At 40.8% G+C, this 13,676-nt stretch overlaps 1 protein-coding gene across 1 annotated transcript in view; it reads left to right on the forward strand.

The window, feature by feature from the left end:
• LOC106577618 (synaptopodin-2-like) overlaps window positions 1-9,702 on the forward strand; it is a 68,047-nt gene extending 58,345 nt beyond the window's left edge. Inside the window, 1 exon segment of the mRNA XM_045700582.1 lies at window positions 8,926-9,702. Within this exon segment, the coding sequence (XP_045556538.1) occupies window positions 8,926-9,702 (777 nt within the window).
• Window positions 9,703-13,676: the final 3,974 nt, after the last annotated feature.

A 13,676-nucleotide genomic window follows, 5' to 3' on the forward strand; every position in this document is an offset into this window, starting at 1 on the left:
AGAATGAACCACCCTGTAATGTTAAGGTATAATTTCGTATAGGGTTGCTTCCTTTTGTTCTTTAAGTTGTTTCTTTTTCATTTTCTTTTGTGTGTTACTTCTTCATAGTGCACTTTCTGTAAGATTCACATCGGTGCAATTAAAATGTATTTTATCCTTCTGTTTGCGTTTCCTTGGTTGGTCTCTTCTGCATGCATTTTTTAGATCCCATTCTGTTTGTTACTCTTTACTTTTCCTCTATACCTTCTTTATGCTTGGCACAACATTGTTCCCACCTTGTCACCACTTCACTATATTTTATGTACAAAAAATGACCACACCCACACAATTAAAATATGCATTCATTGTTTTGTTACTTCTTTACTCAAATATGACAACGGGTGGATTGTAGATTTACAAAACTGCAACACATCTTGTACTATTTTCAGTCATAGCAAAATACAAATCATAATTTTAATAATCACAGCCAAAGGGACTTTGAGAACATAGAGTCAACTAGAACAGAGAAGAAGAAACTTGTGCAGGTAATCCATGTCACCTTCTAAACAACTGACATGTTTATTGGCATAGCCAACATGATTTTGTCCTGTCATAGTGGATATAGCTACCACTGTTACCACTGTGTTTTATTATTGTAAATTCAATGGATAGCCAACCACTTTCCAATAATAGCTCACTGCTCGCCTTCTATAAAAGCCTTGTAACCAGCCAGCTGCCCCTGCTTAGAAATTGGATATGTTCCTCACCCAAACTCTAGAGTTCTCTAGAATGCTAGGAAAGTGCTCAAAAGGCACATTCCCATCCCTGAACGCATGGTCACTGATTCTGCATCAAGGGTATTTCGAACTTTGACGACCTCATCGAATTGGAGCTTGGAGTGACCTCATTGGATAAGATTGGAGGATGAGCAAGCTCTGACCTAAATGTTTACCCGTCAGTCTTGCATCATCACGTCGTTTTGGGATCCATTTTAGAGGTGTTGTCAAGGGGATGTCATCTGTTTAGAGGGAGTCTTAATATCAATCGGTGCCCAGAGCAGGCTGCAGGAACAGGCTATATCGGGTGGAAATTTGATCCCTACTTGAATGACCTGACTAGAAGAGTCCTGTCCTGGCCTGTTGGCTACACCTGCTTCTTATTCTCATGTAGATTTATGTATTTTATGCATGCTAAGGAATACTTATTTTGATGGATGGCAGGTAGTCTAGTGGTTAAGAGTGTTGGTTGAAAAGCCGCTGGTTCGAATCCCAGTGACGACTAGGTGAACAATCTGTCGTTGTGCCCTTGAGCAAGGCACTTAACCCCAATTGCTCCTGTAAATCGCTCTGGATAAGACTGTCTACTAAATGACTATACTTGAAATGTAAAATGTGTTCTACTTGCTTGTCCATTTTAATTACTGTATAGACCTCTGTATGAGTTACGGGAAAGTCGCAATCAAGACTAAAACTGTCTGGCTTATAGCTAAGGAATGGGAGAGTTGTAGAATGAACAGAAATGCATTTATTGATGCACAACGTGTTTCCTGGTAGATTCATTGAGACAAGACCCCAAAATGTGTATGTTGTTCACACATTATGTCTTTGCCAACAAATGCCCTCATTCATCTCAGTATTTTTCATTTGAGTTAGTCAACAAGAAGTAACAGACGGCGCTTGCTTATAAACCAGCGACGTAGGAGCCAATTGGAAAACACAGAAAATATCAAATCCATTTGTAGCACTATCATGACAGACCAGGAAACTCTCTCTCCAATGGCCCCAGCTGCCATGACATCATCAAATTCCTAACGGTGACACGCAATGCTAACTGGACTCCTCAATGGTGTGGTAGAGCCAGACTCAATTGTGCCCATCTAAGTTTGACCTTCCATCCCCTACCATCACCCCCTCCAACCCCAGGCAGACACCCAAGCGTCCCTGGCTGTGGCTAGGAATCAGCGATTAGTTCATGCCCCCCCCCACACACACACACACACATTTGGAAAATGTGACAAATACAATTTGATTTGATTTATTCATATCCCACCCACATTTAACAACCTGTTCATTTTAATCATTTTAATCAATCTGTTCATTTAAATTTTCAATACATTATGAATAAGTAAACTTAAGCTATAGGTTAGCAATGGAAAACAGATAGAAAAGTAAAATAGAACACGCCACAACAGTGGGATATTTCTTTTTCCATTTTTCCAATCATTTTCAAAATCTCTCAATCTCCTACTGGGTCATTCCATGTCATTTCAGCAAGCCATGACACCCACCATCTCGGATTGTTCTGAAATCGTTTCTGTAGTCGGAAACAGATAAGATAGGCATTCCGGAAACCATATTTTGTTGAAATATAATTGATCTCTGAGACATTAAGCTAACTGATTGCACCCAAATGAGCAATTTCAATTTATAGGATTCATGTAATATTCAATAACTATCCAATTTGGACCCAACAAAAATTCTAACAATAACCACGTTTCTATCCACTGTTTTTATGCGAGTAAAGTCATACCGTATAAAAAAATCAACAGTTGTGATGGAGATAATTTGTTAGTTCGACATGGTGGGATCTTTTTGTGTCGTTATAATTAATTATGCGAGAAATGGCAGTGAAAATGCCTTTATGCGCAAATATTGATATACACTGAACCAAAATATAAACGCAACATGTAAAGTGTTGGTCCCATGTTTCATGAGCTGAAAAAAAAATCCCAGAAATGTTCCATATGCACAAAAAATGTATTTATCTCAAATTTTGTGCACAATTTATTTACAGCCCTGTTAGTGAGCATTTCTCCTTTGCCAAGATAATCCATCCACCTGACCGGTGTGGCATATCAAGATGCTGATTAAACATTATGATCATTACACAGGTGCACCTTTTTCTGTGACAATAAAGGGCCACTCTTATTTTTTTAAATGTTTATTTAATTAGGCAAGTCAGTTAAGAACAAATTGTTATTTACAAAGACGGCCTGCTGGTGAACAGTTGGTTAACTGCCTTGTTGTCACGTGTGCGTCCTCTCGGTCACCAGGCTGCTAGTTATGGCGCACACCTGTCACCATCGTTACGCGCACCTGTGCATCATCCAACTCACCTGGATTCCATCACCTCCCTGATTCCATTCCCTGTATTTGTCACTCATTACACAGGTTCCTTCCCCAGGCGTTATTGTTTCGGTACCTGTGTTATGTCTGTGCGTTGTTCGTGTTTCTTATTTTGTATTATGTTGTGTTTATTTATTTATTAAAACACTCCCTCCCTGAACTTGCTTCCTGACTCTCAGCGCACTACATTACGCTTGTTCAGGGGCAGAATGACAGATTTTTACCTTGTCAGCTCGGGGATTCGATGCAGCAATGTTTCGGTTACTGGCCCAATGCTCTAACCACTAGGCTACCTGCTGCCCCTAATGTGCAGTTTTGTCTCACAACACAATGCTACAGATGTATCAAGCTTTGAGGGAGTGTGCAATTGGCATGCTGAGCTGTTGCCAGAGAATTAAATGTTCATTTCTTTACCAATGTCATTTTAGAGAATTTGGCAGTATGGGCAGGCATAAGCTACGGACAATGAACACAATTGCATTTTATCGATGGAGGCATTTGAAGGCACAAAAACACTGTGTCGAGATTCTGAGACCCATTTTTGTTCAGTATAATAACCATCATATCGAAGTTAACTTGAGATGAGATGAGATGGTGTGTGGTCCTCCCACTACCACTCAGGAAACCATGCACTTTACTAGGCTACAGATGAAATAACATGATGAACTTCACAGGGTGGTGAAGTGCACAGTGATCTTGATGCTTCTTTCCAATAAATATAGAGGGTATGATTCTGGTGACATGATGATCGATGATTGACTGCTGTTTGACAAATAAGAATCCATAATAATCTCATCCTGTAGACTAGGCTACCCACATTGTATCAGCGAGTTGTTGGCTAGAGCGCACCAAGACCAGAGTAGGCACATTTGCTATTTAACGCAACAGTTTTTCTGGAAAAACTATCAGTGGAGTTGAAAATGCTTTGGAAACACACTGAATTTTAGAATTTTTTTCAGTACATGAAAAATTAAGCAAAAACGTACATTGTGTGCACTATGTCATCAGGCACTGATTTTTATCCACAACAAGTCCGTTTGGTGGAAACACCACTGGTGGGAAAATGCTCATATTTTCTTTATGCGGATTTTAGAATATCAGTATAGTATCAGTTCTCTATGTTTGAAAGGTAGTATGGTGCTGCGGCTTGGAGTATTGTTTCTATCAAATCAAATCAAATTGTATTTGTCACATGCGCCGAATACAACAGGTGTAGACCTTACTGTGATCTTGCAGAGTTACTCCACCACAAGAGTTGCATTTGGCGAAAGGCTTGGCACAAGCCTACTCAAGCTGACTGGCTATCGTTCAGGCAAATTAGAAATAAGTGCACTCAGGCTATCTGGAAGGCCAAAGTTAGTTACTTTAAGGAGCAGTTCTCTCTCTGTGGGTCTAACCCCAAGAAATTCTGGAAAATGGTTAAAGACCTGGGGAATAAACCTTCCTCCTCACATCTGCCCATGTCCCTTAATGTTGATGATGTGGTTGTTACTGACAAGAAGTACATGGCTAAACTCTTTAGTCACCACTTCATTAAGTCAGAATTTCTATTTGACTCAGCCATGTCTCCTTTCCCGCCCACCATTTCCTCTCTCCCACCCCTTCTAATGCGACTATCCCTGATGCTTCTCCCTCCTTTTCCCCTGTCCCGCTACAAAGTTTCTCCCTGCAGGCGGTCACTGAGTCTGAGGTACTAAAGGAGCTCCTTAAACTTGACCCCAAAAAACCATGTGGGTCAGATGGTTTAGATCCTTTCTTATTTAAGGTTGCTGCCCCTATCATCGCCAAGCCTATCTCTGACCTTTTTAACCTGTCTCTCCTTTCTGGGGAGGTTCCCATTGCTTGGAAGGCAGCCACAGTTTGTCCTTTATTTAAAGGGGGAGATCAAGCTGATCCTAACTGTTATAGGCCTATTTCTATTTTGCCCTGTTTATCAAAAGTGTTGGAAAAACTTGTCAATAATCAACTGACTGGCTTTCTTGATGTCTATTGTATTCTCTCGGGTATGGACACATCACTGCACTCTATACTCCTCTGTAAACTGGTCATCTCTGTATACCCATCGCAAGACCCACTGATTTTTGCTTATTTTTAAAACCCTCTTAGGCCTCACTCCCCCCTATCTGAGATATCTACTGCAGCCCTCATCCTCCACATTCAACACCGTTCTGCCAGTCACAATCTGTTAAAGGTCCCCAAAGCGCACACATCCCTAGGTCGCTCATATTTACAGTTCGCTGCAGCTAGCGACTGGAACGAGCTGCAACATAACACTCAAACTGGACAGTTTTATCTCAATCTCTTCATTCAAAGACTTAATCATGGACACTCTTACTGACAGTTGTGGCAGCTTTGTGTGATGTATTGTTGTCTCTACCTTCTTGACCTTTGTGCTGTTGACTGTGCCCAATAATGTTTGCACCATGTTTTGTGCTGCTACCATGTTGTGTTGCTACCATGTTGTTGTTATGTTGTGTTGCTACCATGCTGTGTTGTCATGTGTTGCTGCCTTGCTTTGTTTTTGTCTTAGGTCTCTCTTTATCTAGTGTTGTTTTGTCTCTCCTGCTGTGATGTGTGTTTTGTCCTATATTTATATTGTTTTTATTAGTTTATTTTAATCCCAGGCCCCCGTCCCCACAGGATGCCTTTTGCCTTTTGGTAGGCCGTCATTGTGAATAAGAATTTGTTCTTAACTGACTTGCCTAGTTAAATAAAGGTTAAATAGAATAAATAAATAAAAACCGTGAAATGCTTACTTACAAGCCCTTAACCAACAATGCAGTTCAAGAAATAGAGTTAAGAAAATATTAGCTAAATAAACTATGTAAAAATAAACTATGTAAATAGTCCAGATGGCCATTTGATTAATTGTTCAGCAGTCTTATGGCTTGGGGTTAGAAGCTGTTAAGGAGCCTTGTGGACCTAGACTTGGTGCTACAGTACCGCTTGCCGTGCAGTAGCAGAGAGAACTGTCTATGACTTGGGCGACTGGAGTCTTTGACAATTTTTGGGGCCTTCCTTCCTTCTGAGCAATATATTCTCAGTAAATTTGGTGATTTCTTTTACACTGTTCAGAGAAATTAGTCATTGAATTTATTGGGTTTATGTCCTATCCTACATCCTGATATTACCAGCTTCTGACCACTAGATGGTGCTGTTCCTGCTATTAGGTGATTTTTAAAGAACCCCCTTCCTCCCCCAATTGTTAAAGGGTTAGTTCACTCAAATCACAAAACACATATTGGTTACCTGTTAACCAGTCGATGGAAAAAGTATGACAGCAACCCATGCTTTGGTTTTGTTTACCTGGCCACTGTTTCAAAAGAAAACCTTGCAGCATTTGTGGCACAAATCCAACTCAAGTTAATAGTACCTATATTACCATTTTCACACTTCATTTTCAAATCATCTTTAAGTAACATCATTGAGTTACACACTACATTTGTTGATACATGAAGTGTGAAAATATAGGTACAATTGAGTTGCATTGGATTTGTGACACAAATGCTAAAAAGTTAGCATTTGAAACAGTGGCCATGTAAACAAAACCAAAGCATGGGTTGCTATCATACCTGGTGCATTGACTGCTTACAAGAACACCAATATGTAATTTGGGTGAACTATAAAAATAATCACCTAATTTCAGGATCAACACAATCTAGCGCTCAGTACCTGGTAATATCAGTATGAGACATAAACCCAACAACTTCAATTACTAATTTCTCTGAACAGAGGAAAAATCATAACAAAATTATTTGAGAATACATTACATAGGATGAAAAAACAACACTCTGAGCCGCAGCTCCATTCTACTTGTCAAACATAGAGAACTGATATTATATAATCGTTGTTGGGGTGGGATTGGCATGGGGTGTGGAAGGTCCGTGGGGGGCTTTTGACCATTTCTTTGGATTCCTCATGTCTAACTCATTATTAGAAAAAAGTTTGGTCCAAATCGAATGTTAGGTACTATATTTATTGAATATTATATTAATCAGTTAACCTAATTTCTCAAAGATAAAAATATATTTCAACAAATGAATGTTGCAGGAATGCTAATCAAATCTGTTTCTAACAACAGAAACAATATTAGATCAATCTGAGATGGTGGCAGTCAATCTTTTTCTTGTGCTTTTTGAGGTGCAACAACCCTACTGTACAGTATATCCCAACAAACAAATATACTAAATGTAATAAAGGCAATATCAATACAAAAGTACAAATCCCCTATTTATTTATTTTTTTCCTTTTTTCCTCCCCAATTTCGTGATATCAAATTGGTAGTTACAGTCTTGTCTCATCGCTGAAACTCCCCTACGGACTCAGGAGAGGCAAAGGTCGAGAGACATGCATCCTCTGAAACACGACCCTGCCAAGCCGCACTGCTTATTGACAAACTGCTCGCTTAACCCGGAAGCCAGCCGCACCAATGTGTCGGAGGAAACACCGTCCAGCTCCAAAAGGAGTCACTAGAGTGCGATGGGACAAGGAAATCCCGGCCGGCCAAACCCTCCCCGACACTGGGACAATTGTGCACCGCCTTATGGATCTCCCGGTCACAGCCGGCTATGACACAGCTGGGATCAAACCCGGGTCTGTAGTTACGCATCAAGCACTGCAATGCAGTGCCTTAGACCACTGTCCCACTCAGGAGGCCATACAAATCCTCTTTAACATAATTCTTGAAATAAATATGAGCTTACATTGTCTACTAATCTATTTAAGCCCATTCATACATGTCCCAGTCCAAATAATGACAGCTGGATCGCAAAGACAGCTGGATCTTGGATTCCTCTTACAGTTTACAGGATATCTTGACTCACTAAACAAGTTATTCATTGAATTTCGCCCTAAAATGACTCAGATTTTCCTGCAATTGACTTCACTCTCTTGCTGTCCTATGAGTCACAAGTTTCTATAGGAGCTGATCTTATTGGCTGTTCTTACACATATTCACCAGATGGCAGCCCACTCCCTTCTGAGCGGTTTGAATTACAGGAAGACTGTTTTGATCATACAAGAGATGCTGCCAGCATTGCCTACGCGACACATTTGCTCCGCCTGTGCAGACATTCTAATGGGGACTTAAAAGGACCCTGGTCTTTGATACAACGAGAGGGACAAGATAACAGCCCTTGGGGAGATTTGCTGACTCATTGAGATACCTTAAAAGTGAAGCATGTAATCCACAAAGCCAGTCAGATCCAATTTAAATAAGCTAAATGTGACTTTCATTGGAAACAGATATTCATAAGCCAATTGTTCTGAGAAATCAAAAGACCGGCTAGGTGTTGGAATTGTGACAATACAAAATGGTGAAGTAGCCTCCTTGAGTAGTCGTCCTCTATCAAGTTGCATCATATGATTGTGGTAGTTTTCTTCCTTTAGAACATTGCAGCGTGAATGTTAACTCCTAAAAGATTCTGATTACCAAAATACTCCTCACATGATGTAGGATGCTAATGCTGTGTTATTTCCATTTACACAACAGAACACAAACAAATGATTTATAACATAACTAAGGCTTTAGTTAAACATCTAATTGCTTTAGTTAGATTCTCGATTTAATAATAATAGTATACCACATCAAAAATATTACTTAAAAGATGACCTAACATAAGTTTTATAGTTACACATTATTGTGCTGCATGAGACTGAAGGGCATACTGGATTATATGTGGGTCTTAAATGCTCAAAGGAAGCTCTCAAAATTTGTCGAAGTCATTTTCAAAGTTAAACTCTGCTATTTGTTAGTAGTCAGACAAGAATATCAAAATCTGCCTCTGTCTGAAGTAAACATGTCTGAATGTCCCTTTTCCAGGAGTTTGGCCGGAGCTACACTCTGTCCCCACCCGCCGCCAAAGCACCATCGCTGGGCCTCCGGTCATCGTCTGGATCCCGCTTTCCCTCATACAAACCCCTGGTACAGGCCTCGTCTGCTCAGGCCCCCCCGGGAAAGCAGACGTCATGGCTGGACAGGAGTTACAAGCCTCCTTCCCCCTGGGAGGCCGCAGCCCACCACCCCATGGGCCTGGTTGACGAGGCCTTCGCCTTCCAGAACCTCCAGCAGGCCATCGCCTTCAACGTGCGCTCGGCTGCCCAGCGCAAGCTCCTCCCTGAACCCCCTGCCGAGTGGAAGGCTAGGGTGTCTTACGATCCTCCCAGGAAGACTGAGGTATGGAACCCGAACCAGAGATGGAACAAGAGACAGAGCTGGGGTAAGAGCCAGGGTCAGAGCCAGGGTCAGAGCCAGGATCAGAGCCAGGGTCAGAGCAAGGGTCAGAGCCAGGATCAGAGCCAGGGTCAGAGCCAGGGTCAGAACCAGGGTCAGAACCAGGATCAGAGTCGGAGTTACAGCAGAGTTATGCCTCCGTTCCTGTCCCCGACCAAGAGCATAGCCTCGGCCCCCGCCGGTTCGACTGGCTACAGGTCCCTGCCCAGACAGTGGCAGCCACAGAGGTCCCTGACGGAGACCAACATCGGGCCCTCTGGGGCTATTCATGGTACGGAAGGCCCCTGGGGGGCCAGCAGCAGCCGAGCTACAGATCTGTGTACAACACTAGCTGGAGCTGGAGACAAGAACAAGAACAAAAAGTAACTCCAGGATATTCAGATGAAGCTGGTAATTGTGGCCATATATATCACCATTAAATAATACTTGGGACAATGGGATAACACATTGATTGAGGAGAGTGAGGGGCTAGTTATTAAGTTTGTGATGTGTACAGGAGAGGGTTTAAGAGGGAGGTTTGTTTTAGATCTGCTTATTCGGTTTCACTGAGAATACTGCTAGGAGTATACAGATGATGACATTCCCACACCAGAATTTAGTTGAGAGAGACAGACTGCTGCATTGCATTCGAGTACGCATAAATGCCAGACAGATTAAGCCAGTAAATGTTTTGGTATTGGGGACACTGTCAATGATGGTTCTATTTTAGCAAATGGGCCACCATTGAGTTTAACTTTATTAAGTTTTCATTGGACAGAAATCAATGAGTGATTGACGGTGCAATTCCACCCTTCTTTTTGCTTCAGAGGCTTTCATTTCATCCAACACTGTGAGGCGATAGTGGCATTCAAAGTAAGTGAAATCAATAGTATTTTTTTAGAGGACGTAATGGGCATAAAGTATGTTGTAAGGCAGAATGTGTAATTGTCATGTATAAAAATGAACGGATAAGAGTAATGAATGGACATTTATACTGAACAAAAATATAAACGCAACATGTGAAGTGTTGGTTCCATGTTTAATGAGCTGAAATAAAAGATCCCAGTTATGTTCCATATGCACCAAAAGATTATTTCTCTCAAATTTTAGTGAGCATTTCTCCTTTGCTGAGATAATCCATCCACCTGACAGGTGTGGCATATCAAGAAGCTGATTAAACAGCATGATTATTACACAGGTGCACCTTGTGCTGGGGATAATAAAAGGCCACTCGAAAATGTGCAGTTTTGGCTCACAACACAATGCCACAGATGTCTCAAGTTTTGATGTAGCATGCAATTGGCATGCTGACTGCAGGAATGTCCATCAGATTTGTTGCCAGATAATTTGATGTTAATCTTTCTACCATAAGCCACCTCCAACATCGTTTTAGAGAATTTGTCAGTACGTCCAACCGGCTTCACAACCGCAGACCATGTGTATGGCGTTGTGTAGGCGAAGTTGTTTGTTGATGTCAACGTTGTGAACAGAGTGCCCCATGGTGGAGGTGGGGTTATGTTATGGGCAGGCATAAGCTACGGACAACGAACACAATTGCATTTTATCGATGGCAATGTAAATGCACAGAGATACCGTGACGAGATCCTGAGGCCCATTGCTGTGCCATTCATCCGCCGCCATCACCTCATGTTTCAGCATGATAATGCAAGGATTTGTACACAATTCCTGGATGCTTAAAATTTGAGTTCTTCCATGGCCTGCATACTCACCAGACATGTCACCCATTGAGCATGTTTTGGATGCTCTGGATTGATGTGTACGGCAGCGTGTTCCAGTTCCTGCCAATATCCAGAAATTTCGCACAGCCACTGAAGTGGAGTGGTACAATATTCCACAGGCCACAATCAACTGCCTGATCAACTTGATGGGAAGGAGATGTGTCTCCCTGCATAAGACAAATGGTGGTCACACCAGATACTAACTGGTTTTCTGATCCACTCCCCTACCTTTTTAAAGTACTGTATCAGTGGCCAACAGATGCATATTTGTATTCCCAGTCATGTGAAATCCATAGATTAGGGCCTAATGAATTTATTTAAATTGACTGATTCCTTATATGAACAGTAACTCAGTAAAATCTTTGAAATTGTTGCATGTTGCGTTTGTATTTTTGATCAGTATATATTTGTGTCAAAGACCTTGAATACCGTGGGAATTATAACTGCTATGTTTGCTGTGCATCATACAGATCACCCGCTCTCACCAATGAACACAACCCAAGGTCAGTGTGAAATTGCAGAGCAGTACAATAATATGTGTCGACAAGCTAAAACCTAGTACGATAGCATTAGTTGATAGAACACTAAAGCTGTGAGAAACACACAGCATAACACAGGTGCTATGATAGTGGTTGGTGGCGTTAGATACAAAAAAGGGTCAAGCTTGATGGTTTTATGATGTTGAAGTTCAACTGTGGATGTATTTACTTTGCATCCTGATTTTTGTGGTGTTTGTGTACTCGCATGTCTTATCAAACAAAATGTGTCAATATGATGCTGGGAAATGCTTAGGGAGTCAATTAAAGCCAAGTAAACCATTTTACATCCAGAGCAAGGAGCTACGAACACAGGGCTGAATCCTGATCTGGGATATTAATCACATCTCAAACATCCATATAAATCATAAATATTTAGGTAAGTCCTTTAGAAGACTTTACATAAATATATTAAGGCCAAGATTTCAACATTTACTGCATAGTGAGAAGAAAAACTGCTGACACATTATGGGTCTAAACCAGGCTTAAAACTTGGGAAATGGATAAATTTATAACTCAGCAAGTTGGGAAGACAGGTTTAGACAGAGAGATTAATTCATTATTTTCGCTGGCTGCCTTTTATGTACTAGATGAACATGTGGCAGAGAACAAGGGATGTGTCCCAAATGGTACCCTATTCCCTATATAGTGCACTACATTTGACCAGGGTAGATCGGGGGCTCTGGTCAAAAGTAGTGAACGATAAAAGGAATGAAGGGGAGAGCATCAAGCTTCTAATTTATCTAACAGGACATTCTTTCTCCTGCAAGATATTTTCCCAAGTGATTACATTGTGGGCACCTGGAAAAATAATCTCCAGGTATGTAACAGTGTTAACAGCAGGTACATTAGAGAGAATAGAGTGAGGGATGAAAATTATATTGTTGGACTTTGATATTTGCTGTTGTCTGTGGCTGGTGAGAAATAGGCTTCAAGCAAATAGATAATGTAGAATAGAGTAGAAAATGAATGATTGTATTTTAATTATTTGGTCATGGATGTGTATGAAGTTGAAATTGTGAGATACATCACATGCGTTTGTCTGTGTTGCTTATTTCTTTCATTCATTTTCATAGCAGGCCTACCAATTTTATGTGTGAATGCGATGGATCAAATTGTTTATGTATCATCTCTTATTATTGCAAGATTTGAAATTCTTGTCTCACAGAGTGAATACTAATATCGCTCTGTCATGTGATTTTAGATGCCCACTGTATTTGTGGCATCAGCAATGATATGTTTGAGTGATAGTAATGTTTTTGTGTTTTTTCTTTTTTGTTTATTTTACACAAACACTTTATGTCCAAACAATTAGCTAATGTCTGTTTGAACTGTATAATTCCGAAGTTCAAAGTGTACTTTTCGTTGATTTTGATTTCTTCATTTGATTTCAGTAGGCTACTATTCTGAGCTGTATGAGGCATTTTGGAAAATAAAAAAGCATTGGCCTACTGACTAAGTATTTGTATCGTTGTGTTGTTGTGGGACTGACATGTTTCTGCAGCCTGGTCTCATAGACTAGACTTAACATACTAAACGCAAATTCGGGACACTCAAATTAGTATGATATGTTACTTTTGATATGCTTGCATAAGATAGAACAGTGGTCACCAACCGGTCGCCAAAAACTCAATGATAAAGCCTTGCGTTCCTATTTATTGTATTCGTTTCGCACTGTTGGTGGTAGGTGCGCTTGATTAAGCAGTCCTACCTCCGGGAAGGACTAGTTCATGTGTCTGAAGGTAGAACGCACAGCAAAGTTAATACTGTTTGATTTCAAAACTTTGAAAACCATGACTAGAAAGAGACTCAAGGAATATAGCAAAGAGCTGCTGTTTTCATGAGTAAGTTCATGACTAAGTTCTTATTCAGCACTGTCAACACTGTTCAACCCTTTTATAAGTCATAAAATGTGTGTTCTCCCTCCTTCCACTCACGCTACAACCAACACAGCAGCCGCACTGAATGACTATAGCAAAGTGTTCCGATAAGCTTGCGTTATTATTAACGGATTTTGTCTATTTTAGTTTAGAGTTTTGCCATCAGCTGGAAGACTGTGTCCCCTTTTCTCAGTACAGGGAGGAGG

The sequence above is a fragment of the Salmo salar genome, chromosome ssa18, assembly GCF_905237065.1.
Source record: "Salmo salar chromosome ssa18, Ssal_v3.1, whole genome shotgun sequence".
Lineage (NCBI taxonomy): Eukaryota > Metazoa > Chordata > Actinopteri > Salmoniformes > Salmonidae > Salmo > Salmo salar.